This window comes from Pseudogymnoascus verrucosus, assembly GCF_001662655.1.
Source record: "Pseudogymnoascus verrucosus strain UAMH 10579 unplaced genomic scaffold scaffold_48, whole genome shotgun sequence".
NCBI lineage: Eukaryota > Fungi > Ascomycota > Leotiomycetes > Thelebolales > Thelebolaceae > Pseudogymnoascus > Pseudogymnoascus verrucosus.
Window position 1 is genome coordinate 18,715 of NW_017263699.1, and position 26,466 is coordinate 45,180.

Here is a 26,466-nt window from a genome sequence, read left to right on the forward strand (position 1 = left end):
CACATCCAACAAAGTCCAGAGCCATTATGCCAAATTAGGTATATCTATGCACAAGATACTAGTACTACTACTGTCTTCAGGGTCCTCGTTACGATGCGAATCATTACGGTTTCTGGCGCGTCTCCAACGCGTGCACAGGCCCATCCAAGGGGTTACGAAGGTTACGACCCAACCCTCGAGAGTGAGCCAGAAAATCAGGTCTACGACGTAAGTTAAGTGACCCTTATGACAATAGACTCAAAGGAATTCCTTGATTATGTTGTTTTTGTCAGATATTTCGCAATCCTCTGGGTTGAGTCGCGCGTCTGGCAAATTCAGAAAGCGAATATCTCGAGCCCCATGGGGCTTGATACAAGAAGTGCGACGTTCCGAAGGTGCCTAACGCACGACAATTGATGATAGACATCACTCAAGCGCCTCTCAACTGGAAGAATTAGACATCTAGTGTGCCTCCTTACGGCGATGCACTCTAAGCTGTTCTAACAGAGTTACGGGCACACTAATATAACATCAGCCCACCACGCCCCTCTGTATCAAAGTTAATAAATAAATATATTGTATAAAAAGTCCACGATTTAACACCATCTAAGTAGAATGTAATGATTGTAACCCGACTGGTGGAAGTTCCAATTGCTAAATTACTCCCTTAGGTAGCCATACAACCTGGCCGATAATCCACTGGAAGATCCAAGGTTCTTGAACTATTCCGAGTCACCCAATACGATGCTGAAGAGCAAGTGTAAAATGGTAATGTATGTGTGTGAGGGGAGTGTGTGAGGTTGAGTTGGGTGAAGTGGAGTTCGTGGTCGTTCGTATATATCGTGAGTTAAAGTGTCTAGTGTGAAGACTTATGATGTGGATTGCCTGCGGTGGTTGCGGAATTGATCGAATGAGCTGGCGTAGCCGCGGAGTTCGCGACGGGCTTTGTCAGAGAGTTGGACTTGCTCGGAGGAGGTCGACGAGGAGCTCTGCATCGAGAAGAGAGAAGATTGGGACGACGACGGGGTCAAGACTGGCCTGGTGTAGATGGGCTGAGTTTGAGGTCTTGGGTGAGACGACGAGGTCGACGGCCTCTTGGTGACGTCGTAGGCTGAAGGGACGTAGAAGTTGTTGCTTGGTTTTGAAGGCCACGAGATCGAAGCCTGATGGGAGGCAGGCGAGCTGGCCTCTGAGCCTGTGTTGGCTCCCCCGTACTCAGCCAGACGACAGTCCTCTCCGCAGTAGGCATTGCCACTAGTCTGCCTATCACAGGCAAGGCAGAAGGTGGGCGACCAATCCATATCTTCTTGAGACATTGTACGAGGTTATGATTGGAAAGTAGCCGAGGAGGTCAGGCTGGAGGTGAGAGAAGGGAAGGTCAGGCTGAGCTTGGGATATCGAAAGCAATACGGAGTGGAATGGCACTAGGGTATATAACAAACGATTGTTTTGCCTCAGCCTTCAGAGATCGGATTCGAGTAGTCTAAAATCCGCATTGAAGATTGCTTGGTTGCTTGGGCGAAAATCCCTCAAAAGCTATTATTGTGGCCTGGATGGAAGAATTTCTGTTAGCGGCAGTGCCGTCGCCGAAACTCTCGCCCCTGCTCATTCCGACTTCCCCTCCAGCTTGCTTTATCAATTGGGGTCTACAGACGCTGGTTTGTGTCAGTTTTTTGATATTTACTCATAATGACGAAGATCTGGGCTTGCGCGATATTTTGGTCCCCGTGTGGATGCCGTGTGGATGCCGCGTGGATGAGCGATTTCCCCAACATGAGACTTGCAACTTCCCTGTTCAATGCTTTCCTACTTGCAAGACGTTGGTGTCCTGAAGAGCCACTTATCGATAAAGCTCGCAGATTCTTATTCACCCATACGACTTCTACCACGGCCATTTTGCTGCTTTCAACAGCTCCACACACACCGTGCTTGACAAATGCAATGCACTGAAGAGTATTTCGGCGTCAACAGTGCCTGATACAGTGCAATGGAAAGCCGAAGCCTCAGCGAGATGCGGTCGTATGAGGTAGAGGAGATATCGCTAGGAGATGAAGAGGCAATGGATGCGGACGGGTGCGTAGGTGAAAATTGCCAGCTACTGGGCCAGCATTTCACACCTAATCCACACACTGGATTGCCGGTTTACATGACGATACATCGGTGAGTGCGACCACCCTGAGAAATGGAGTAGATTGGTGACTACCATGAGGACTATAAATCCCAGCTCACAGCTTTGTTTAGTTAATGTGTTAACCCCGTCCAGGCTTTTAACACGAGCCTGACCGATACAACGTGACGATGTGCAAAGCGCCTGCTCCTTATCCCTCATATTGAAAACATTGAAACACATTTAACTCCCTTCATGAAGACACCGAGAAATCGAAGGCAAATATCCCCTAAACGATATTTTAGAGAGCGCAGAGGTTGCCACATTCGAAGCTCAACGTGCCAAAGCTTCTGGCGCATCGGCAGGCTGCAAGCATGGTTGGTTGCGTTTTGGTTATCAGAATGGCGCTCCCCCAAGACTGCTACCGTGCCGTTTATATGATTCTTTCCCAATACCCCAACAACAACAAGCTGAGCTGATAGGCTGCTTACGTAACCCTCTGTCCCCACGTCTGCTCCAGACATCGTTGCTGAAATTACTCTATACAATTACTTTGAGTTGAGGCATACACTATCTACGAAGGTAAATGTATTCTTCATTTTTGTTTTTTATTTTTTTACTTTCGTGTCAGGCCCATGCCGTTCAGACGGGCCCGCCACTTCCTAACCGCCGACCGTTGCTAGACTGTCCTCTTTACCTAAGCTATTCTTGCCAAGAAGCCCTTTGGCCAAGTTCTTACTATCAGTTTCCTGATTTCGTCCATAACGAGAATCCCTAGAGCTAAGGGAAGAGGAATGAACCAGAACTCGATTTGAACCCTTGCTGTCCCGAATATCCTCTAGATCCCTAGCACCTCTGTTACGAAAATTGTAATGGCTAAGCTCATACCCATGCCTACGAGCAACTAACGATTTCTTCTCTTCTGCTAGATAGGATCTGCCTAAAGGATTGAGAGCCTCTTGTTGCGGATGCTAAGGATATTACCCCATTGCAGGAAGGCGAGAGTGACGAAGTATACGCTCTGACTGGATGGTGCTCTGCGACCTCGAGTTTGATGTTGTCGTGATGAGATGGCGCCAAAATGATATTGCGACCCACCAAAAAGGATGACATAATCCTTGCATCATCCATTGCAAAGCATTATTTCAAACGATATACATAGTACTGTATCCGCTACCGTACTGTATGCATCCTCTAAAAGACTATATGAGCCAATCCTAAGAAGCGGCGGCCAAGGAGGAGAGAGCGACGTTTTGTCCATCTGGTGGTGACATAGATTGACCTCACGGTGGGGCTCAGATTGTAGGTAAAGGACAAAGATTGCCAAAGTAGGTCGTGTGACGAGTCTTTGCATACACAGGCAGGAATGCTTCATGTACAGTACTTATGCCAGTCGCGAGATGGGGGACACTCAACTGCCACTTGCCATTGACTGTGGTTGCGACACAGGTTCTAGACGCACCGTCAACAAGTCGACCTCCACCGTCTTGCCCAAGATCGCTTCAGGGGGGTCCGTCTCAAAAACCGCCTGTATGTCTCCATGAGGAGAAAATCCAGAGAAAGTCCAGGGGAAAAGCTTGCTGCGTTTTGACGGGCCACGAGGTTGGCCGTTGGGTGCCCGCCAAAGTTGATGCCGCTCGTAGAAGCCAATGAGCAAAAGGATAGGAGAGTTATGGATGCGAATCATTGCAACATTTACACTGTGGAACCATCGCGGAGAGAGGAGGAGCTTCAATGGAAGGAGGATCAGCAGTGCTACAACGTTAAAAGGCGGGCGATAGGCGAATATAGAATCGCTTTTCACGCCCTCAAAGGTGAGCACTGCGCGCCGGAAATGGATTTCGGCGGTCGCGTTTGCAACAATCTTGGAGAATGTATTAGTGAGCATCGAAACAAGAATGGTCAGAAATAGCGTATTGCCTAGAAACGCGAACGCGATCATGAGCGACGGCCCGAGGACAAGGTGGAAGTCCACGGAGCGCTCGATTCCGGTCCCATCAAGCCCAAACCAGATCCAAAGCATCCATTTAGAGATGGTGGCCGGGTCGGGTCCGTCGCGGCTGCCATCATGGTTGCTGACGTCGAGGAGCCACTTCATGGAGAGGAAGAAGCCGGCAAAACACCAGATTGCTAGCAGTGTTAGGACGGAGAAATCTCTCATCATGGCTCGGAGCGAGATAAAAAGCATGTTGTCTGGCATTAAGTTGAACGCAAGACGGGGTAGGAGGACTGGAGCCGCTATAGCTAGTATGTTGAGTGCGGTTTCTCCTAGATAGGTCTGGCCGCTCGACAATGCATACATCCGTGTCGTGAAATAAGTACCATAGATGACGAAGAACGTAATATCCAAGAATGACCAGAGGTTCTGCGTATGAACCTTCCATCCGTGCTCTATGATTGCAGCAAACTCCTCTAGGATCCAACCAGTAGCATAAGCACAAAAAATGACTTCATAGAAGGTAATTTTAAGCCCTTCGCGGCTGACCATAGTGAGGGCGTAAAGGGCTAAAAGAATTGCAAACTGGCAGATTTCAATCATGCCGCGAAGCCGTGGGACGATCAGCCGGTACTGATTGAGAAGAGGTGCTTTTCGAGGATTGTAGAGAGAAATTGGGTTGTGCTTGTAATGATCCGGTAAGATATCGACAAATGATAGCGGCGTATAAATAACCTGTCCTCGATAGATTGCATCTACCACCTTCTGGCAGGCGGAAGAGCTGAGGAAGGTTTTACTTTCAGAGATTATGGCCACCTCTAAGGCCGGTAGCTTCCTTTCATAGCCCCCTCTCCTCTGAACTGGCCATTGCAAGGCGCTGGGATTCTCCCGCAGGACCTCAATAGGGGCGTTTTGAAAAGGCTCAAACCCAGCTACGAGGATATTAGCTAGTAACAACAGACCCTCACGACCTGGGTGGTCATCGTCGAAACGTCGGAGAACTCGGGTTGCGACTTGAGTTCATATAGTCAGCATGTAGGAGGGAATGAAGCAAAGCTCTAGAAATCTGCGTACCGAGCTCACAGAGAGTAGCGCGAGTGATGTTGACTGTCTGTAGGTGGCCTTGATATGACTGTTCGCGAAGAAATTGCATCCGGTTGACGAGGAGACAGTACACTTAAGCTCAAAGTTAATTCCACTCTTGGTCAATGAGGATAGAAGCAGCGTAGTGCAGAGGTGGGTGTCTCAATCCACAGGACTAGAAGCATCTGAGATCCAGAAACAGGATGTGTACCTACCAACAGACACGTCGCTGGGGTTGTAGAGTCGATCCACGAGGGCCCTCACGATGAGTATATTCATCCGTGGCTCCTTGAGCTGCTCCAGGGAATACGGATCATCTGGCCAATTTTTTTAGATTTCCGCCTCTTTCCTGTCAAAGATGCCGCAAGAACACTGACCTATACTAGAAATGATAAGCTTGCGTATCCTACAAGCAGTCAGCCAAAAACAATCCGTGAAGTGGTTATGATTGCCCTTCGAGGACACACCGGTGGATCGTTATATACACTGGCAGGTCAGCATGCGGATCTGGAGTGAAATGCTCGCCCGGAGCGCATTCCAGAAGCGCGTCACTATCGTCGAACGCAGACTCCATTCCCACGAAGGCAAGTTTGTAAACGCCGAGTTATACTCGAACACACGGCGGAGAGAGACAGGCGAGGGCCTCATGGCGCGGAGGATGGTGTAAAATGAACTTCTTGTGCTACCAAGAATTGAGCTTCTTGAACTGTTATGGAATAAGTTTGAATAAGTTTAAAGCTAGCTATTTTTGGCTGACAACTCTACAGCGAGCTGCAGTGAGAGATAGAGGGTATTCTACTGCGAGATTATTGTTGCACAAATCTCTCACTGCAGCTCGCGTGGAGATATGCTAGCGTAGATGGCGGCCCACTCTGTGGAGAGCCTAACCCAGAACGTGTGCTCGTGTGGTCCATGCTGAAACTCTGGAATCTATATGGGGGATTTTAGGTGAACAGACATCATGACTAAGCATTCCAAGACATCTTGACCTGCCACCCCACATAATCATGACTGTACCTGTTCCTAGTTTGTATAGTCTATTCTGACCTCAGTTCGAATATTGACGAAGTAAGTATTCCGAAGCGTACTTTCCAACGACGGTAAATCTTTATTTCGGTTGTTTGAGGAGCTGTCGCACTCTTACTCGCGATGAGTATTCTGGAGGAATCCTACCACTCTATGGAAATTTGCGTTTTCTAGGTAATCCGCTATAGGAAAGCCGATTAGCGCGTTCTGAGGCATTTTGGCCTGCACCAAACAGAATTTAAGTAGTCTCACCCACACCACCCCCACATTCGTTAAACATTAGACGATGCTTTTAATCCCCTGTCGCGAGCATAATACCAAAGTATGACATCCTTGTAGCGCCTCAGTAGCTTTGTAGCAATATGCACGCTGCAAATGCAGTTACGGGTGGGTGCACAGCCTCCGACATGTGGCAAGCTAACTCAAACCATGCTTTCTCCATGCAGCATGGCTTGAATGATACCGCGTAGCCTGACAGTGAGGCAATTTGGCCTCCTCGAATCTGGTCTTGACGATAAGGTGGCTAAGGAGCCGGTCCTTTGTCATAGGATTCTATTATGTCAATTGGGATGTCTCAGATATGGAGATTAGATATCGCCCTTGTTTTTGTCCTCCTTTCCCAGTTCTACAATCTCAGAACTCGTGAGAGCACTCACAAGTTCTGAGATTGCTCAAATAGAAGCAAAGATAATATGACCGTATATCCCTTGCTTTAGAATGACATGCAGGTACTCAAATGCTGTGCAAACCAAATCGCGATAAACCTCTGCATTCTTAATACTTAATTCCAACTGTCCACGTCCCCATTGATACCAAGATTTGCGAGAGACATAAAGCTGGCCGTTTGCAAATCACAATTGCATAATATTGCGCATTTGTCCTCAGAACTCATCACCTTTTGTAACCGCTCTCAGAAGTAGCAGCCTGGCATGGTTGACATCAGCACTACTCCGGGCAGTCAATCTGGGGAGGACGTCAACCTCGCACAGAAATCTGGAGATGTGGCCGAACATAAAGATGCATCTCTACCAGAAAAGGCCGATGGCTATTCCCTTGACGAGGAAGCTGCGCGAATCGCTGATGAAGATTTGAATCGAAAGAAGAAGCAGGTATGAGACTACTTGAAGGCGTCGCAAGCTTCTTGTATACTAATCACGGTGCTCAGACATATAAAGGACGAATGCTCATATGGCTTGCACTCCAATCAACTGGAGTTATATACGGCGATATTGGAACTAGGTATGTATTTATTCCCCCGAAGACTCATGTGCTTCTTGAGCCCTGATTTTGTCTGCAGTCCTCTGTATGTTTACTCGTCTACCTTCTCGACTCAACCAGCCTACGATGACCTTGTTGGAGCCCTGTCTATCATCATCTGGACATTGACTCTTATGGTTACAATAAAGTATATGTTTATAGTTTTGTCAGCCGATGATGACGGAGAGGGAGGGACCTTTGCGCTATACAGTCTCTTAGCACGCTACGCCCACATCGCCCAGCGAGACCCAAACACTCAAGGTTCTCTGAAACTGGAACGTTATAATACAGGGGATATGAAGGTTGCAAATAAGGGCATTCGGACTATGATTGAGAACTCCCAGGTCGCCAGGGTTTTCCTTAAGATTCTTGGGGTCTTGGGAGTTGCTATGGTCATGTCGTAAGTTCACACTTCTAAGGAATTTCCGGCAGGGTGAGAAGCTGATGGTCTTCAAGCGATGGTGTCCTCACTCCCGCTCAGTCTATCCTGGGAGCCATTCAAGGCCTCAGGGTCGCACAACCAAACATTTCATCTGCTACTATCGTTGGGGTATCATGTGCTATCATCGTCGTACTTTTTTCTGTGCAACCGTTTGGAACCTCTAAAATTGCATCCTCATTTGCACCAATCGTCATGATATGGTTGCTCTTTAATGCTTGCTGCGGTATATACAACCTAGCGAAGTTCGACCACTCAGTTCTCAAAGCCTTCAGCCCATTCTTTGCCGGTTCATTCTTGGTTCGTAATGGGACAGATGGATGGCGGACGCTGAGCGGCTTATTACTTGCCTTTACTGGAGTTGAAGCCCTCTTCGCCGATCTAGGCGCCTTTACCAAACGGGCGATCCAGCTTTCCTGGCTGTGCCTTGCATTTCCATGTCTGCTGTTGGCCTGTATGTCTTTAATTTCTATTCTTCGATCCCTGTCCTTGGATCAATTATGACTACTAACTACGATTTTTCCGCAGATATCGGTCAAGCGGCATACATCGCGCAGGATGCTACGGAAACGGCATTCACCAACCCATTCTTCTATACAGTCATTCCAGGAACCTTCTACTTCAGTCTCGTGATAGCAGTTATGGCTACAATCGTCGCCTCGCAGGCGATGATTACAGGCGCCTTCCAGCTCCTCTCCCAGATTATGAAGATGTCATACTTCCCTCATATCAAGACTGTGCATACATCCAAGCTATTCCATGGTCAAATTTATATGCCATTGGCGAACTGGTTACTAATGATTGGCTGTGTCATTGTCACTGCTGCGTACAGTAATGTAAGTCTGAAGAGCGAGCCACGCCGGCCACCTCACGTATTAAGACTGTGCTGATCCATGTAAAGACCACAAGAATTGGAAACGCCTATGGTGTATGCGTTATCTTTGTGACGTTTATCACAACCTGTCTGGTCTCCCTCGTTGCAATACTTGTGTGGCGCTTCAACATCCTCATTGTCATTGCCTTCTTCCTCGTCTTCGGCGCCCTAGATGGCGCGTATCTCTCGGCAGCACTCATGAAAGTCCCTAACGGGGCCTGGTTTACCATCATGCTTGCATCTATTCTTTCATTCGTATTCGTCCTATGGCGTTTTGGGAAAGAGCAGCAATGGAGTGCAGAAAGGGAAGATCGTTTCCAGCCTTCGCATCTGCTATCTTCGACTGACAACGGCGATGTCAAACTCACCGCAGCTTACGGTGGTAGTATTGTCTCGAAAACCCCAGGTATAGGCATCTTCTTCGATAAAACTGGCGATATGGTCCCCATCGTATTCGCACAATTTGTGAGAAAATTCAGTGCCCGGCCAGAGATAATTATCTTCTTTCATATGCGCCCTCTATCCATGCCCTCAATCCCGGAATCCGAAAGGTTCGTCATCCAGCGTACTTTGATTCCGGGCTGCTATCGCATCACTGTACGACATGGCTATATGGATTCAATCGTCTCTCCTGATCTTGGGCAGCTTCTTGTCGGGCAACTAACTTCATTCATAACCCGCGGCAACTCGTCGAATACATCACTTACAGAGTATCCTCCGGCTGTTCAGAGGGAACTCGATGCTCTAAGTAGCGCTTCACAGTCACAACTGGTGTATGTGATGGGCAAGGAAGAGATGAAGATTAAACATGGGACAAATATTTTCAGAAGGGTGCTTTTGGCGATGTTCTTGTGGTTGAGGGAGAATAGTAGGACAAAGATGGCGGATGTAAATATCCCGACTGATAGCTTAGTTGAAATGGGCTTTGTGAAGGAAATTTAGATGCCGTGGGGTTTTCGTGTAGGTATATACCAGCGGAGATCGTACGTTAGGTTTGAATTCAATCTGTCCTGAGGTCATGTAATATTGTCTAGGCGCGTGATTCCAGCTGATCAAATCTCCCGATCCAGCATTTTGTTCATTTTTGTTTTGGTGACCATAGTGTGTGATTACGTAGGGTCACAGGGAGAGTAGAAACCACCAGGAGCAGATATTCGAATCGAACCAATGTATAACCGCTCTCCCTTTTCGTTTCGTTTTATATGGTAGGTCGATGCAGATCTCGATCCCTTGGACTCCCCTTCTGATCATGATTGGATTATAACAATTCAGGCTCGGCTTACGCCTTAACGAAGAAGTCGAGCTGGTCTAGGAAGCGCTAGGACAAAGCTTAGAGATGAAAAGGCCTCTTGTAACGGTTTTCTACTGTAAACGTTTGAGTTAGCCAGACTGTCACTGTTCCTGGCACTCTTGAGTACTCTTGAATACTTTGCCAACGGGAGATGGCTTACCATAATGGGCATGTTCCACTCTTATTTAAGAGCCACGGATCGATACAGCGTTGGTGATAGATGTGATTGCAAGGCAGTATGCGAACGTTCTCGTTCTCAGCGAAACTCTCTATGCAAATAGAGCAGGTGGCAGGATCAATGGACGACCCAGATTGACCTCCGGTCTGCAACGCGCTGCCTTTTGATTTGCACTCGTTCGTGCTACCCATTACTGCTGCTTCAGTCTGTATAGTCCGCTTCTTCTCTCCTTTTATCGCTGGTTGGAGCTGTCTTCGCGGCGAATAGGTATTCCAGGCAGACTCATTCGCATGGCCATGTCTTTGCTGTTTCGGTAGCAGCCCCGTGTTATATCTCATGACTGGTAATGAGTCTAGGAGGGACGTTCGAATTTCTTTTTGAATGCTCTCTTCTTCGCGCCTTCGATGGTTTGATACAGAAGCAGGGGCGGTGACAATAGGTCGTACTCGATTCATGTACCTAACAACGACTATAATAATTACGACCATTGCTCCGACAATGGCTATCGAGATACCCACTTTGCTCTTGTTTTCAGTGGTGCTACCTTGCGTATCGGTTCCTTGCGTATTGGTTGCTAGAATTAAGTCAAAACCACATGTTTGACTAGACTATGAGATTGGCAAGACTTACTCGCCACTGGCATATTGTGCAGCGTCAGGTCCACCCTTACTTAGAGCTCACAATGGGCTCGGACTGCAATGCTTCGCATTCTGTCATAGGGGCGTGTAGCGCTCATAGATGTGTAAAATAGCATTGATCTACCTTCTACGGCAACATAGACACTACCAACGTATTATATTCGAGCATATCAAGGCTTGCTGGGCGTATTCACGTTCCTCGCATATTTTGAAGTCACATCAGTCAAAAACATGTGAGGATTCATCACTCGGTGACGAGATCAGATTGGAGTAGGCCAAAATGCCTCAAGTCGCTCATTACTCTCAGGAGCGAGCGACCTAGAATTGGAAATTATGCCATGTGCAAGTAGCCATGAACACGAGCACTCGGGTCGCGCATCCATAACTCCCGTTCATTTCATTTACTTCCCCACAAAGCTTTGGCATTCTCCTCACACAGTTGGGTGGTAGCAGCGTTCACTATGGAGCAGTTTGATGCACTTCTTTACGGTAAGCCGTGATACATGTCGCGCCAACCCCCTAATTCAGGGATGTGCAGGTCAGGCTAAAGAAGCATCCCGTTCATACATCGTTTATGTGAACCCACAGCTCAGGCCCAACCAACAAACGTCTTCCATGGTTAGAACTGAGGTATTTAATCCTCCTCCAGTCTGGATGCTGGAACTCTATTTTGTCAATTGGTATAAGGTAACAATTATATAAGACCAAGATGTGGATGTCACCAGCTCCTTTGCTGTGGGGGTTACTGCGACTGACTAGCAATGGGTAACGGTATATGTGTACATGGCAGATGATGCTGTGTCAATCCTTCCTCCTTGCAATGGCCATGATAGCCTTTTAAAAGGAAGTTCTTTGCCATCAGAACGAAAATATTGAGTATACTTGGAGAGAAGCTGGCATTATTCCAGAATGGCATTATTCCATTTAGTCATTTAGTCGTCAGAAAGTGCCCCGTACGGCTGATGGACCGTCAACCCCATCATCCTTAAACCGAGGTGACTGATAACTACCCGTTTACAGCAGCACCTCGCTCATCCCGCATAGAGAGAAATTAGCGTGGGCGAAAATACCTCGCCATTAAAAGTTCCCAAGCTTATAGTTCAGGCACACCAAACGAACCAATCAGAGCCGGTTTTTCAAGTTTTATCAGGGGCAAGTTTCTAGGTACGGAAGCGAGACCAATCTTTTTCAGCCACTTTCCAAGTCGTGGGGGAATGTCTAGATCCCTCAACCATAGCGTTCTCGAAGCTTGGTAAAGCACATGGGAGCGTACACCACGATGACGAAATGGCGAAGACGTAACAGAAATCGAAAATCCTCCGGCCATTAGTATTTGTGGATGGTAATTTCGAGAGGAAGAAAAGAGAGCAAAACACTAAGAATACCTTATTAAGGTGTTCTCCCTATGGTGGTGCATAATAAAAAGCCTCGGCACAATTACATCCCTTTTTGATAGACAAAGACAGCACGCCAACTCTCATCTATCATTTATTTCCTAGAATCAGGGCGATTCTACCTCTTCACCCATAATGGCTGGCCCGGATTACTATGCCCCAAAGGACGCCGATGCGGATCAAGATCTAGAGAGCGATGAGAAGCAGGCATGCATTAGATTCCACGATCGTTCTGATGATGTAGCAACGCAAACTAGCGCCGGCCATCGAAAGCGTAGGATGTCTCGAGACAGCATCCGCCGACGAAGCATGTCAGCCGCCAATACTGGCATCCCTTTGGAATTCCAAACACTATCCATTGGCCTCTCGGAATCGAAACAAATTTCGCATGACGATGACAAAAAGGAAAAGCTCAAATCCGAGGAACTTGATTACTTTGCGGGTCTTAATTTCCACTCCCTCGCACCGGACCAAGTCTTATAGACCTTGAATACCTCGGAAAAGCATGGCTTGGACGCTACAACAGCAGCAGCGAGTCTTGAACGCGACGGCACGAACACGTTACCAAAAGTCCGCGATCAGTACTGGCGCAAAATATTTTGGTATATCTTCGGCGGGTTCTGTTTAGTGCTGTGGTTTGGTGTTATTGTCTTCTTCCTCTGCTGGCAGCCCTTGAGCTCCCCTCCATCGATTCCAAATTTGGCAATGGCAATTGTAGTCATTATTGTCATTCTTCTTCAAGCATCCTTCTCGGCCTTCCAAAACTGGTCTACTAGGCGCGTTATGAACTCGATTTTAGACCTGCTCTCTGCTAAAGCTATAGTGGTCTGCAACGGTCAGCCTAAAAAGATGCTAGTAATAGAACTTGTAGTTAGCGACATTATGTAGATATTAATTAGAAATAAGGTGCCTGCGGATTTACAACTTCTTAGCACGTTAGGAGATGTTTGCTTTAATCAGTCTATCTTAATAGGAACTATTATTGCTTTTATTCTAGAGGGTCTGCCTATAGGAGTGGCTTTAACTCTTATAATAGTTGTAAATTAAATAAAGGCTACTAATATCCTTCTTAAGGGGAGTGTTAATGCCTTTAAGGGAAAGTTTAAAGAAACGTTACTAGGTCTTTAGGGTAGTGGCTAGGGCTAGCTAGTATAGGATGTTAAGACTAATCTCCTTAAAATTATAACTAGTAAAGATTAAGACATTATGCCTAAGGGTAAGAAGCTGCTACTTAGAGTAGATATATAGGAGCATATATACTATCTCTAGTACTTTAATAACAAGAAAGAATATGTTACTAGCATCTAGAACGTAATTAATTAGACTGTAGTAGAGAAGCAGCTTAGGAGCAACACTAACACTATCTTTAGTGTTGTTAGCACTCTTATAGTAAATTTATAGTTAAGCTACATACTACTACTAGCATCACTATTTAGCAGACGACTAGCTAGACTTTTTTAAGTAATTAAGGGCTAAAGATTTCACATGGTCTAGGTTATAGAATATTAATTAGTCTAAACTAGCTCGAATCCCGCCCCCTATTGTTTATATTTCTAGCACGTGCTTTTTAGTCCTCTCTTAGGCCTGCCTTAACCTAATCTAAAAATTTCACCTTAACATAGACTAGTAATGATTATGCGTAAGTGTTTAATCCTAGAGCTGTTAACCTTAGCCTCCTATATAGTAATTTATAGCATGTAGTCGTAACGCTAACCCTACGTAACCTATTATCACGCTACATTAGCCTACTAAAACTTGCTTAAACGTTCTCTAAATTCCTTCTACTAACTAAAAACACAGGAAGGCAAGAATTGTCATTATTCACTTTCAACATTAGGCAACGTCCCTAAAAATTATTCAGTCTTCGTCCTATATTGCCTTTAATAAGACCAGCCTAGCAAATGGTGCAGATAAAGAAACTAATGGCTTAACCTCGCCATTCTGTTATGTAAGCCCCATAGTCTATATCATGGCTTCCCCTGCATTTCAGATTAGAACCATCATTAAAGCGGCACTTGTAGTCGTAAATCTTGTTTTGTTTTCCTACAGATACCCTAACGCATCACAAACAGCCCTATAGGAGGAAGGAGGGAGCTAAGGATTCAATTTAGACCTAAAGATTTAGATATATTTCTACGTAAACTATTTAAAACCTCCTAAGATCCCCTTTATATAGTCCTAAGAGTAAGTGAAGAAGTAGTTCAGCCCTTTAGAAGCAGTTAGTAGTAGGGTTAGAGTCGTCACGTTTGTCTAATAAAATCATAGGTTCACTGACTCCAACCTTAGTGTTTCAATTCTCACCCTGTTACTTTTCATGACACAGACGAGCGTTAGATACGTAGGTGGCACAAACAAATGTACTGAATTCTTCTTGCAGTGCTATCTCTTCTTTTTTTAGATCTTGTGTCTTGCTTGGCAACAATCGCTAGACTATTCCGACGGGCAACACCCAAGTCGCCTTCCATGGTATTTAACGCACACCTACGGTGTAGCACAGTTAGCGAACCAGACAGTCTGCCGTATAGCACAAGCTTCCTTTAGATTTAGCATTATCACTACATAAGGTCTTAGACAGCACTATACTCTTTGTAGGCTTACTAAGACTATTAAGCAGATTATTTTATAGATCCTTGATCTATATAACGGCGGCGTGCGAAGGCAATATTTTTCTTAGCAAACGCGAACGAACGAAGACCAAGACCAACCCTTTAGAGCGGAATGTCTATAATACACCAAATGAGATGGATTTAATAAACGAGCAGTTCAGAGACGATTGTCCTCTAATGCATCATTTAAACATTTGATCAGAAGGTTCTTGTTAGGGTTCATGATGATATAATCGGAACATTAGGGACACAATGCGAGAAATTGAAGATATATATTATCTGGGTTGAATAACCCGAAGTCCTGCACAAATATCCAAACCTATCTTACTATGAACGGCCCATGATTAGCATTTCAAGGACAAGTCATGGAGATTCCAGGCGCTAGCATCACAAGAAACAAATCCTTAACGCCTGCATACGATTAAAAGAGTGGACACGCAAAGTTTAAGTTCAGATCCCTGCTGCGGCTTTGCTCTGGAATTATTATGACAAACATCTGCTGAATATAGACGGATCATCTCATGCCCACGAGAAGTGCTCTGAATGCAAATAGACCCCACCGGACTTGGACCCTTTGAGGATATTTAAGTTCTCCTCTGCGACGGCATTCCGTACATCGTTCTGCATCGTGGCAGGCCCACAGACGAAGACGCTCAGCGATTGGCCTGCTTCCGCCGCCCGCGTTCCCTCTTCGTGGACGATCAGCGGCAGCTCTGGTCGACCGTAGAGCTCGTTGCCCGGCACAGTGACCTGTTGTCCCTCAGCCTTGACATTGATATTTTTTGATGATGAGGCAGATTCGCTCAAAATCGTTGCATTGTCTACTGTCTTTGGCATGTGGACATCCCGTTCCGCTTCGCCAGTTAGGTACATTTGGACATCGATATCGAACGAAGAATGCGGTGTTGAGTGTTTGGAAAGCAGCTCGCCCACAGCTCGGAGGAACCATGTACGGGTGCTAGCATCACGCGTTGCGAGAATAACGCGCAGTGAGAGAGGCCCAGACAAGCTGCGTTCGCGATGGCCACCGTCAGGCTGTGTCTCACTGTCCTCAGTCTCTGTGTCTTTCCCCTGCTCTTCATCAGCAGCTGTAGAGTTCCATCTATGGAACAGCTCAATGAACGGCAGAATCCAGCCGGCGCCTGAGCCGCCTGCAACGACGAGGAGACGATCCCCTTGGATATATCTTTGCATATTGATTCCTCCATAGGGACCGTCGACATGCACAGGTACAGAGGCACCAGGCTGTTTTAAAGCATGACTGTAAAGCTTCTCGGTAAGGCCACGCTGGTGGCGAATGTAAAACACGAGCTCGGACTTTTCATTTGGCCGCGCCGAGGGTAGGGAACAGATGGTAAACGGATGAGACGAAAAGGCTTGGAAGCCGAAGCTTGTGAAGCGTAGGAAACAGTGTTGTCCGGGTTTCCACCTCATATTGACGGACGGGATCGTAATGCGCGTAAAGCCATTATCTTCCACGTGAACATATGCTTTTTGGGTGAAGCCGTACTCGAAGCAGGTCCTGAGCCAGGGATAGACGAGACAGGGAACGTATACGGCCGCTGTCGCTATGAAGTAGTGCCTGTAAAAACATCAACGTCTGCAACAAAGGCTGACCAGACGGCTGGTTGGTCTTACCAAGACGTGAGAGTATAGTCGCAATGCCAGAAAAAAACTATCATAAAAATAACAACGGCGAAGAGATGCGTCGCCTTGAAGAGTTCGTAGCCGAGGTTTCTAAGCGCTACATCAGCCATGTCTTCAGAAGGATTGCATTTTCTGCATTTCGTCCATAACTTACCGAATCACACTGTGGGATGCAAAGGTAAGCCAAGCCTGGAAAACAAGCGCAACGATGCCAGTCCAGTAAAATAAAGTCCCCATCTCCACTTGCATGACCATATCATGGAACCGGATGTGATAGACGATAAATGGGAAGGTGTGCATGAGCGCAAGGAGGAAGAAGGCATAGGAGGTCCATCGGTGGAACACTTGGAGCTTCTCATGGGAAACTCCCGTGAGGAGCGTGATCCAGTTCGTCTTAGTCGCGGTCGCGCTGTAGAGTGTTAGTGCTTTGAAGAATGCCAGTGTGCTTGAGTGACGTACAAGACAAACGGCATGCATGCCAGAGCCATCCATCCTGATCTGGTTCCCAATGGTGGTGAACCACCAAAATCCAAACTTGACCAGTAGTAGGGCTGGGGAATTAAGTCCATACCTGCCGTGCCATCGTATTAGTCTTGATTTATTCGTATGTAATTCGTATGTGTAGCTCACAGAAGAAGTAAACAGCCCCAACAGCTCCTAATAGCAAAAGTCCAATCGGTGCCGAGTTCCATCGCAGGGCCTTTACGTAGAAGCCACGATATGACAAGTATCGAACCGCGGCGATCAACTTCTGCCATATGGGGGGGCCTCGGAACTTGCGATATCCCAACACTTGGGAGGATATAACGTGGCCAATGATAGAAATACCCAGGGCGGTCATGAAGAACGCTATTGTTGGCAGCGCGTAGACATAGTCAGCAATGTACCTAATTGAAATCCCGTTAATTGACTGTAAATGTAGTTGATATGGTCTTCTGAACTGAACGGTAGAAGTTTCGAAAGTCTCTTACCAAAAGTGCCATCGCTGCTGATAGAATTCGCATTGCTCCGGCGTGAACCCGGATCCGTCACAAGTGAAGTCACGACTCCCAGTCAGTTGAAGGGGAGCAGTGAGCCAGGCGGCACTATCCATGGCGATTAATTATCCAGGAATGTGATGGCCTCTTCATCCACGTCGTGCTCTTCGTCTTGTGTTCCAAGAAGATCCAAGAAGATCCAAGGCGAAAGTTCGGCCAAGCTTCGCATGCGATGATAGGATGGGGATGGGGATGGGGATAGACCAGTATACGGCTCGAGACTTATTCTTTCTCAAGCCGTGGACTGGTCTCAGCTCAGAGCTAAAATCGGTGGATCTGCGCCTGGGGTGCATGTTGGGTGCTGTCTTGGGGCGTCTGGGGTGTGCGTCTGGGTTCACAGCGCATGTTGCGGGAGCTCCTTCCCATCCGCGCCTTCCCATTATTTCCCCCCAGGCTCGAGCCCTGTGATGAAAAGCAGGCGCAAAGAGGCGCAATCTCATTTGTCGAATTCAGTAACCCACAGGGTAGCAATGGGGATCGCGGATCGCTAAGATAATCCGAAAAAATACGCGTTGTGGTGATTGGCCCATGTCCACCCTAATCTGCTCAAAAGTTGAGGCGAACTTTTGAGCAGATTTGAGCTAGTTTGCGTTTGCATGGGATGAAAATAGGAGGACTGGCATCGTAAAGGGCATCGTAAAAGGGAGCAGGGGATCAGGGGAGTGTCCCTTCAACATTTTGCTTCTGCTGATAGCCTAGTGTTCTAGGCATTCGCTCGCATTTCAGTCGTTCATTCCTCGGACAATGGACCACTTGTGCACATCGCGGTCAAGATATTTCGAGCTCTGTTCTTGACAATCTCTCGGTCTCTCCACGGCTCGCAGCATAATAAATACACACAAATACACACGCCAAATCGCCAAGATGGACATGAGCTCGATGGACATGATCATGGCCAGCTCAACAGGGAGCTCCTCCCTGTCCATGTCGACATCGCCCTCCGACACGACGACGATGGCTGACATGGATCCAATGACCATGGTGTTCTTCACGTCGACAGGCACTTCTCTCTGGTCGTCGACATTCACGCCGAGCACGACAGGACAGTATGCAGGGATCTGCATATTCCTCATAGCGTTTGCGACCATCTTCCGGCTTCTGCTAGCATTCCGGGCCAACTTCTTCGAAATCATGGCCGCCGCCGAGCAGCGCCGCAATGGGGGCCTGTTGCACCCATATGCGACCGATGCCAAATCGAAGGCTCGTCCGTGGAGAGCGAGTGAAGCGGTGATGATGGCATCCATGGACGTCATGATTGCGGGTGTGGGCTATCTACTGTCAGTGCGAAATGTCGTGTCGAGTCTTGGTACGGCGGCTAACCTCGTCATAGCATGCTCGCGGTGATGACTCTGAATGTTGGCTATTTCCTGTCAATACTTGCTGGCGTTTTCCTGGGGAGCATGGTCTGTGGTCGCTTTATAGGCAACTCTGCGGCGCACTGAATTGCGTATCATATATGTGTGCGTGTGTATTTTACATCTGAGCAGAAGTGCTTGATCAAGTCTCGCATCCTCGAGTTCTCTAGCGGGACAAAGGACGCTACGGGTGGACTTCCGTACTAGGACGCTCAGTGGTGAGCGTGGAGACTAGTATTTTGAGATTAGAAATATCATGGTATTTCTACATGTTGTTTTAACGTTTGCATACCGTCGCGAATTCTGACATGGGCTAATGGTCGCCAAATTCACTGCTATTAGTGCATCACCCATCGTGCCTCGCATACTTCACAAACTCCTCATCGACCCTTAACTGCTCCATATCCTCTTCTCGTAGACACATTGCCACCGCGATCTCGCCGTCACACGCCCGCGGCATAAAATACACAAAACTCTGGAGCGGCGCGAACCGTGGCCGCCTCACCGCCTCCGGGAAGCCGAGCCCCAGATTAAAGTTCAAGCTATAGCAATCAGTCTTGGCCCATGAGCTCAGCATAACATCGACTGATAAATCTATCGAGGAAGCAGGAGAGACCATCGACTTGTCGGCCTGGGAGTGCAAGTATGTAGCCAAGGCGCGCGTGTGGAAGGGCAGAATCGTGGTCTTAAGATCCAGAGCGACGCGCAACGCGGATGCTATCTCCCCCAGGGGCAGCGCGACGAGCTTCCGCAGCTGATACGTCGTGTACGTCATGTTCTGCACTATGCCTGTGTACGTGGCTGGTACGTCGACATAGCGCCGCACGTCGACGGCGCGCGCAAAGGTCGCTTCTGTGGTTGGTGGTAAGCGGGCGAGGCGTGCGCGCATGATGCTTTGCCAAACAAATGCGCTGAGAGCGTCATCAGTAGAAACGTAGCTGGAACCGGGCGAGCGCGTTTCGAGAGCGATTGACTTCAGAGCTGCGAGGGATGCAGGAGACAAGACAAAACTAGCCCAGACGCATCTCGGAGGCGGTGCTACAGGAGTTTGGGTGCTCCCGCCAGTGCCTGGTATTGGTTTGACGAGATGAGATGCAAGCTCAGGACCTTGTTAGTAACTGTCAAGTAAGGGGATGACGTTTCGTCACTCAAGATTGCCAGAAGACAGCTCGTCGCTTGTGAATTGTTCATTATGGCAAGCCTTGGAGAGGAGATGGATCACCTGCCCCTGCCCTGTTATGTCCATTGTTTGGTGCTGACCGAGGAACGTGAGCACTAAACCGCCGACGATGAAATTTGCCTGTAAAAGGAACACTGGCGAATTTGACTCGGTTTCTTCTGCTACATCCGTTCCGGGAAAGGTGTTTCGAGGTGCGATAACGGACTCATCCAACTTTTTCATTGGGAAATTGGCTTGTCTGAGGGCCTGCATTGTCGGAGCCAAGGGGTCATTTCTGAGGTCCTTGACCACCAAACGCGGTATGTTCCCTAATGCCTTGATCTTGAAGACACCAGTATTTCCATCGCCTGAGCCTTCGCCAATGACCTGACCTGCTACCCATGGAAAGCTAGCTGTGAGGCGCTCGAGGCCAGATCTCAACGTACTAATGACCCTGGATTGCGCGAAGGCATCGGGTAGTGGAAAGCAGAGGCATATCTGAGTGTGTATATTGAGTCTTGGTTGCTGTCCAAAAATGTCCAGACAGACGTCAACGTCGGTTACAATCGCCGAGCTTTGCATAATCGGTTACTTTCAAGACCATTTATATAGAAGGAAATTAGACGGGCAAAAAGAATATTGAGTCTGCGGTAAGAGCTTATATGGGATTTATTCAGCAGACAACTGTTCTAGCATGTGCTCCTAGTGGTACAGCAGACGAAGGTGCGAAGTAGGGTGTGGAGAGTGTCAAAGAGGGTCCAAAGCAGATCGGTTAAGCTTTTGCTTTTTGCTTGGTAATTCCTTGTTACTTAGCGTTGCCGCCAGAGGCCCGTCGAGGAGGGCCTCTACCAACATTGATACACAATTATTCCACGCCGCGCGGTGGTTTGTCGTTACACATATTGCATGATAACGAGAGTGCGAAGAATTGAGCGAATTTTACGGGCAGGCTAGCCACCGCCTTCGCCAAAAAAAGCTCGTTCTAGTCAACGATGGTAGCAAACGAAAAAGATTATGGTGCCAAGGAAACTACAGCACATGCATTCAGGCCCATGACCGGCATTTTCTCATACAAGACCGCCGGGATGCATATGCGATAGTTTGAGAAGGTGTGTAGTAGAAGTTGGCGGACGTACGAGTTCGAGTCCATGAACGATTGGCTTTTGATTAAGCCATCGTCTTCGTAAGGACATCCAGCCCCGGTTATTAATGTTATAGCTTCGAGGGAAAGTTTGTTTAGCTGGCAAGTAGCCCATATAGCTGAGCATCTGTCTTGGAATACAGGTTCCCAACTCCCAGCTGGATTTTGAAGGATTAGCACGTTCAAAAATTTGTCATGGAAAATGTAGCTAACCTGAAACTCTTTATGGTCTTATCCTCTAATTGCTCGAGTAACCTCATAGCAGTAGTTGCTAGGTTTTGGAATTTTGTTCGTCCTCTAGCTTCCTTTCTTCCAATTCGTCGCCGAAATCATATTCAAGCTGATCATCAATATCCCTGAAATGAACACATCTCTCATCGAGATTTTTATGAAAAACAGCAAAACCCAGGTGGAGACCATTTGGCGATGTCACATCTGGGTTGTTAGAAGCACTGATGAGATCATGACGAAGAGGTTGACAAGCTGCTTGCTGTTGGTTTTGCGCTAGCAAGTAAGCATCGTTTCATGCAAGCAGTTTTGGGGAGAGATCATAAATTCAAAAATGCCCAATGTCAACTATTGACAGATATAAGGAGCATGGTACTCTTGTAATCGCAAAGTACTATCCACGAAATTTATTGATTTTCGAGTTCTCCTGCACAAAGTCACTCCTGGGGAACGGCATACTACTCGTAAATTGCCTTGACTTTAGACATTATGCGATATCGTTCATAACTGTTGTACTCTTCCCTCCAAGTCCACTCACTCCATAGTGTATATGGATTATACCCACAGTCGCCTTTTTGAGGATCTTCTGGATTATAAGGCAATTGGTGCTGGTGGCGGTCATCAATCTGCTAAGCCGTACTGACTTGACCGATGCTTATATAAGTCCCAGTGTAAGAAATTATAGAAACTCTTTCGTCCAAGCCCCCCTTCGAATCACTATCAAGCCTTTAGAGCGAGGCTCAAATATGGACGACATGGATTTGGTAGAGAATACATCGAATGCAAAACCTTTCCAGTGTGACTGGCAGACCTGCGGCAAAGTAACTTCTTCAGTCACTATTTTTGAGTGGGATAGTCAGCTGATCTTGTACCATGGAGCTTTAAGCGTAACCTTGGCTTTCAAGTACACTACCGGATTCACACCAATGAGAGGCCTTACCCTCTTATGACACCTGGCTGGGGGAAGCGCTTCGTCCAGATAGGTGCCTTAACTGTTCACATCCGAACCCATAAGGGGGAGAAGCCTCATCAGTGTAATCACATTGGATGTAGAAAACGGTTCGCTGCTGTAAATACTACGGCTCGTCGTTTCTATCCCTTCTAATTTAAAGAAGACTTCAAGTCTTGCCAGACATCGCCGGATACACATCGGGAAGCGACACGAGCGAATCGGAGAGTGGATCCCATCCATCACGTCAGGCACCGGCCGGTCAACCTCCTGTCATCGACATTGAACAAATGAACGAGCTCGACGCAGCTGAGGTCATTATCGATGCTACGATAGTGTGCCAATCCAGCAAGATTACGCTCCTGACTACTACGTTCAGGATTTCACAATTTATACTCAATCGTTTATCAAGGAGAATCTTGCCGAATCTCAGACAATTACATAATTAGGAAGAGAGCGATTCTAAACGACCCCAGGCTTAAAAGACAAGACCCTTTGTCTGCTTGATACCAATGACATTGATGTCTCGCCACATGATAATTGCAATGAAACCAAGAGCCCAAACGGCAGTACCCGCAGTGAACAGGTACATCTGTGCATCTCCGTACGCATGCTGAATGGCTGAGCGAGTAGGTGTACCAACCTGGAACGACAGCTGTGTGACGATGTCCGTATAGATCGTGACCAGGTTTGGAAGTTCTTCGACAGGAAGGTACAGGGCGAGCCGGTTAGGCATGACATTTTGCCAGATGGCGGCGGAAATAGTCAAGCCAATGGCAGAGCCAATGCTTCCAAACATTGAAACCATAGCGATGCTAATGGCAAAGTATTGTTGCTCGGCAGTGGCGGCCAAGACAGCAATCTCGTCGGTGATCATGACAACACCGCTGGCGAAAGAGATGAAGATCTGGCACATGATGATATAGCCAATCGCCTGGTCAGGCTGGTGGAAGTGGATCATCAAGCCGAGTCCCAGAATTGTCAGAGGAAGAGCGAAGTAGAGAGCGACGGGTTTGTAGCGTCCGGTGTAGGAGATGACTCCGCCAGCGATCACAGCAAAGGTGAAGCCCCCCACGGTGTTTATCTGGGAGACGTAACTAGCATGTGTGACGCTCAGGTCATGAACTACCATGAGAATGGAGGTGAAGTACATGGCCCAGGAGGCGTAGCTGAGAAAGAGTGTGAAGGAAAGGAGACAGGCGCCGGCGACTGTACGATCTTGAAGAAACCTCCATGGAAATATGGAGACTTCGGCGAAGGATTTTTCCCAAACCGCAAAAGCAGCCAGAAGTACAATGCCGAAGACAAGAAAACATATGACAAGGGCAGAACCCCATCCTTTGGCTTGCATGGTGTAAAGGTTGAATGGCAGGAGAACAAAAGCGACGCCGACGGATAGCAGAAAAAGTCCGACGGCATCGAACTCTCGCAGGTAGTAGGCTACGGATTCCCATGGTGTGCGTCCACTCACACGCTTCGGAACAAGACCCTGCTTCTTTGCCTTCGAGAAATGAAACATGAAGAGACCGAAGAGCGGGAGGGTGGCGCAGGGGACGATGATGCTCTCCATTCCAAAGGCCCAGCGCCATCCAGGTCCGTTCAGAAAAGCCGTAGAGACTGGTCCTCCTAGCCAGGCAGTGATCAGATATGGTGAGCTGCACAAAGACTGGATGAGACCTCGATTGCGCAGCGAGGTCGTATCGGCGAGGAAGACGCTCAGACTGTATCCGATTCCATTGATTCCCACCGTGTAGAAGACTTGCGATGCAGCGTAAGCCTCGACGTTGTTGCAGGCAGCCGACATGATCAGACCAGCACTCGCAAATAAGACGCAGAGAAGAAATCCTTGCGGGCGGCCAAAGATGTCCAGAGTTTTGGCAATGCTGAGATTCGTGACACCGCCAATGACAGCGCTCATGACACCTGTGGTTGGCGTGAGGGAGTGCTCGGCGAAGGCAGAAGTGACAAAAGGAAGAAGAGCTGCACTGATCCCAGCAACCAGGCCTTGCACAAAGTAGACGAGCCAGATGAGAACAAAGGCAATGATCAGTGAAGTGCGTGACCAAGATAGGGTCACAGCCCCGATATCCTGGATACCACGTTGATAGTTGGCGTCCACAGAGCCATCGCTAGAAGGGGTGTCATTGGGATGGCGCATGGATTCGTCCGAGTCGTGAAGGGTGTCCCGAACGGTCGGGTGAACACCATCGTCCTTTTTCGTATCATGGTGATCGGCTTCGAGGTCGGTTGCCATGTTTGTTATTGATGCGGATGTTGATTATATCGGCCGGATTTCCCACTCGAGTAATGAGAAAGGCTATGAAACCTTGAAGAGAGAGGGCGAGCGAGTTGAGGGAGAGGGGAGAGGGGAGGGTAAGCGACGAGATCGAAAGAGAGAGGACGACGAGGGAGAGGGAGAGAAATAGCGAGGTAGAGAGGGAAATGCAGAGGGAGATAGAGGCAGCCGGGCAGCCGGGCAGTCATGATATCGTGACCGCAGGGAGATTTGCAGTCTCGCCATGCGTTGGTTTTCGTGACAAACATGGGTGCGAATCAGCTCTAACGTGCTCGTTCTGGAGCAGGCTTGCTGCGCCGGTGGGGGGCGCCTCTGAGAACGAAATGGGCCGGCCGTGATTCCAAGACAACTTCGGATCCACGTAGTGTATGGAGGACTCTACCCGAGATGGAGACGGGAATAGAGATGGAGATTCACTTGAGTATCGCGAGCCTAGCTTGAGTGGGTTTCTCGCTACATAGGGACGGACGTTATCTTATAACCAAAGGCAGTCCGTGCATCGGATCTGTTGTAATCCAGCCCCAATGGCTGGCACAGCTGAGATAACCAGTGGCGCACCGGCCAGTCAGCAGCTGAGTACCCCGCCTTTTAGGTGCTCACGCACGCGATACAACATGCATTTATAACATACCATAGTGTTATGTATTTCTTACGCCCCCAACCCTTAAAATAGGCAATCCTTCCAAAAATGTATACGCGACACCATAGGAGCAGTCGATATCCTAGTTCATAGCTAGCTTATAACGTCAGATTTAAGGGCAGTTTCAAGAACCAAGAATATGAATCCCAAGTTCTCTAAAGCGTCCTCACCTCCACATCAAGAGTCACAAACATGGCGAAGACAAGCATCATCTTTGTTGCCGGCGGCTGGCACACCGAATTCCACCTCCAGCCAATTACCCCCTACCTCGAAGCCCACGGCTACCGTGTGGTGCCTGTCAAGGTCCCCACGGGCGCAAGGAGTCAGTGGGAGGTGTGAGGGCTGTAGGGACAACCACGCCGAGTTTAACTTATCGTCTGGCGGGCGTTGCTCTGGCTCCACTTGTAGCATCTTTTCAGAGTAAGACAGAACTTTGTGGCACCACTTATCCGGTTGAAGCAATGGCTTTAGTGTCTATAAACCGGTGTACCTGGTCAACGGATTCTGCATATGAACGACCGCCCCGAGACGTTAAACTCTCCTCGAGCATTTCACGCTTCGAGGGATACAGCTCGGTAATACTGCTTCTTTGACTTGACAGTAGCGTCGAGGTATAGGACCTAGAAGCAGGCCACTGCCTTCACCACGTGCTCCGGAGGCGGACGGTACGCATCGTCGACTCCCAACGCCTCGCTCCAGCCGGTGAGACTGCCCGCGTCGTCCATCTTGGGGATCTTGGTGAGCTGGTCATCACCTGATTGATGGCCCCGATGATGATCCGTCACCCAATAGTCTTGATGATCTCGCCATAGCCGCTGGACATTTGGGCATCACAGTACTGCTGGCTAGCTTCTGCTACTTATCCCTTGAAAAGTGGAGCAATTCTGCTCCAGTAGCTGATATCACGAAAAGCATGGCTCATAAGTACTAGCGGGATAATTGAGCTGTGAGTATTACCTTTCCTCGCGGGGAGGTCCAGAAGGCGCAAGGGGGGCGCCCTTGGGATATCCTCTCTCTGTTGCTATTCTTCGTTGAAGCTTCTGTACCTGGCATTAGCAAGATGATCTTTAATTGGCATAGACAAGCCGCTTTCCCTTCGGTGTCCTCTCTTCACATTGAGAGATTCACTGGCCAACAACATATGTATTAGCCGCTGTTGTAAAATTGATTTCGAGATTCCTTACAGTTCAGCCTCTGTAATATCCA

The 26,466-nt window shown here is 48.0% G+C and overlaps 9 protein-coding genes across 9 annotated transcripts; 3 read left to right on the top strand and 6 right to left on the bottom strand.

Moving 5' to 3' along the window:
• Positions 1-568: 568 nt before the first annotated feature.
• VE01_08642 (uncharacterized protein) lies at positions 569-1,655 on the bottom strand. Its single transcript, XM_018278063.2, has one exon. It carries the CDS (start codon positions 1,293-1,295, stop codon positions 849-851), a length of 447 nt encoding a protein of 148 aa, XP_018127224.1. The 5' UTR covers positions 1,296-1,655; the 3' UTR covers positions 569-848.
• A 1,623-nt stretch (positions 1,656-3,278) lies between these two features.
• VE01_08643 (uncharacterized protein) lies at positions 3,279-5,895 on the bottom strand. The gene is made up of 4 exons (XM_059463988.1): positions 5,573-5,895; positions 5,321-5,511; positions 5,097-5,198; positions 3,279-5,035 (listed from the first exon to the last, which is right to left on the bottom strand). Exons 2-4 carry the CDS (start codon positions 5,382-5,384, stop codon positions 3,498-3,500), a joined length of 1,704 nt encoding a protein of 567 aa, XP_059319425.1. The 5' UTR covers positions 5,385-5,511; positions 5,573-5,895; the 3' UTR covers positions 3,279-3,497.
• Positions 5,896-6,982: 1,087 nt separating this feature from the next.
• On the top strand, positions 6,983-9,716 carry VE01_08644 (uncharacterized protein). Its single transcript, XM_018278065.2, has 6 exons — positions 6,983-7,240; positions 7,297-7,370; positions 7,429-7,788; positions 7,845-8,281; positions 8,356-8,663; positions 8,729-9,716. Exons 1-6 carry the CDS (start codon positions 7,061-7,063, stop codon positions 9,641-9,643), a joined length of 2,274 nt encoding a protein of 757 aa, XP_018127222.1. The 5' UTR covers positions 6,983-7,060; the 3' UTR covers positions 9,644-9,716.
• A 264-nt stretch (positions 9,717-9,980) lies between these two features.
• VE01_08645 (uncharacterized protein) lies at positions 9,981-10,813 on the bottom strand (the record flags this gene model as incomplete). Its single annotated transcript, XM_018278066.1, has 3 exons — positions 9,981-10,019; positions 10,239-10,744; positions 10,801-10,813. 3 exons carry the CDS (start codon positions 10,811-10,813, stop codon positions 9,981-9,983), a joined length of 558 nt encoding a protein of 185 aa, XP_018127221.1.
• Positions 10,814-12,337: 1,524 nt separating this feature from the next.
• VE01_08646 (uncharacterized protein) lies at positions 12,338-12,685 on the top strand (the record flags this gene model as incomplete). The annotated part of the gene is made up of 1 exon (XM_018278067.1): positions 12,338-12,685. The coding sequence occupies one exon, from the start codon at positions 12,338-12,340 to the stop codon at positions 12,683-12,685; it is 348 nt and encodes a 115-aa protein (XP_018127231.1).
• A 2,378-nt stretch (positions 12,686-15,063) lies between these two features.
• Positions 15,064-17,909, bottom strand: VE01_08647 (uncharacterized protein). Its single transcript, XM_018278068.2, has 6 exons — positions 17,427-17,909; positions 17,086-17,342; positions 16,915-17,026; positions 16,610-16,864; positions 16,447-16,545; positions 15,064-16,390 (listed from the first exon to the last, which is right to left on the bottom strand). Exons 1-6 carry the CDS (start codon positions 17,546-17,548, stop codon positions 15,328-15,330), a joined length of 1,908 nt encoding a protein of 635 aa, XP_018127230.1. The 5' UTR covers positions 17,549-17,909; the 3' UTR covers positions 15,064-15,327.
• Positions 17,841-19,424, top strand: VE01_08648 (uncharacterized protein). The gene is made up of 2 exons (XM_059463989.1): positions 17,841-18,769; positions 18,823-19,424. Exons 1-2 carry the CDS (start codon positions 18,357-18,359, stop codon positions 18,932-18,934), a joined length of 525 nt encoding a protein of 174 aa, XP_059319422.1. The 5' UTR covers positions 17,841-18,356; the 3' UTR covers positions 18,935-19,424.
• VE01_08649 (uncharacterized protein) lies at positions 19,142-20,588 on the bottom strand (the record flags this gene model as incomplete). Its single annotated transcript, XM_018278070.2, has 2 exons — positions 19,142-19,954; positions 20,108-20,588. 2 exons carry the CDS (start codon positions 20,586-20,588, stop codon positions 19,194-19,196), a joined length of 1,242 nt encoding a protein of 413 aa, XP_018127200.1. The 3' UTR covers positions 19,142-19,193.
• Positions 20,589-22,802: 2,214 nt separating this feature from the next.
• Positions 22,803-25,037, bottom strand: VE01_08650 (uncharacterized protein; the record flags this gene model as incomplete). The annotated part of the gene is made up of 1 exon (XM_018278071.2): positions 22,803-25,037. Exon 1 carries the CDS (start codon positions 24,576-24,578, stop codon positions 22,803-22,805), a length of 1,776 nt encoding a protein of 591 aa, XP_018127187.1. The 5' UTR covers positions 24,579-25,037.
• Positions 25,038-26,466: the final 1,429 nt, after the last annotated feature.

Excerpts from the sequence above, each read along its gene's own strand:
- VE01_08642 (XM_018278063.2), bottom strand. The coding sequence starts at position 1,295 with ATGTCTCAAGAAGATATGGATTGGTCGCCCACCTTCTGCCTTGCCTGT.
- VE01_08643 (XM_059463988.1), bottom strand. The coding sequence starts at position 5,384 with ATGAATATACTCATCGTGAGGGCCCTCGTGGATCGACTCTACAACCCC. Across the intron at positions 5,199-5,320 it reads CCCCAGCGACGTGTCTGTTG|TGTACTGTCTCCTCGTCAAC; the intron begins GTAGGTACACAT and ends TTTGAGCTTAAG. Across the intron at positions 5,036-5,096 it reads CGCTACTCTCTGTGAGCTCG|TCGCAACCCGAGTTCTCCGA; the intron begins GTACGCAGATTT and ends TATGAACTCAAG.
- VE01_08644 (XM_018278065.2), top strand. The coding sequence starts at position 7,061 with ATGGTTGACATCAGCACTACTCCGGGCAGTCAATCTGGGGAGGACGTC. Across the intron at positions 7,371-7,428 it reads TACGGCGATATTGGAACTAG|TCCTCTGTATGTTTACTCGT; the intron begins GTATGTATTTAT and ends TTTTGTCTGCAG. Across the intron at positions 7,789-7,844 it reads GGAGTTGCTATGGTCATGTC|CGATGGTGTCCTCACTCCCG; the intron begins GTAAGTTCACAC and ends ATGGTCTTCAAG.
- VE01_08647 (XM_018278068.2), bottom strand. The coding sequence starts at position 17,548 with ATGGATAGTGCCGCCTGGCTCACTGCTCCCCTTCAACTGACTGGGAGT. Across the intron at positions 16,865-16,914 it reads GCATGCATGCCGTTTGTCTT|CGCGACCGCGACTAAGACGA; the intron begins GTACGTCACTCA and ends AACACTCTACAG. Across the intron at positions 16,546-16,609 it reads GCATCCCACAGTGTGATTCG|AAACCTCGGCTACGAACTCT; the intron begins GTAAGTTATGGA and ends TGTAGCGCTTAG.
- VE01_08648 (XM_059463989.1), top strand. The coding sequence starts at position 18,357 with ATGGACATGAGCTCGATGGACATGATCATGGCCAGCTCAACAGGGAGC. Across the intron at positions 18,770-18,822 it reads GCGGGTGTGGGCTATCTACT|CATGCTCGCGGTGATGACTC; the intron begins GTCAGTGCGAAA and ends ACCTCGTCATAG.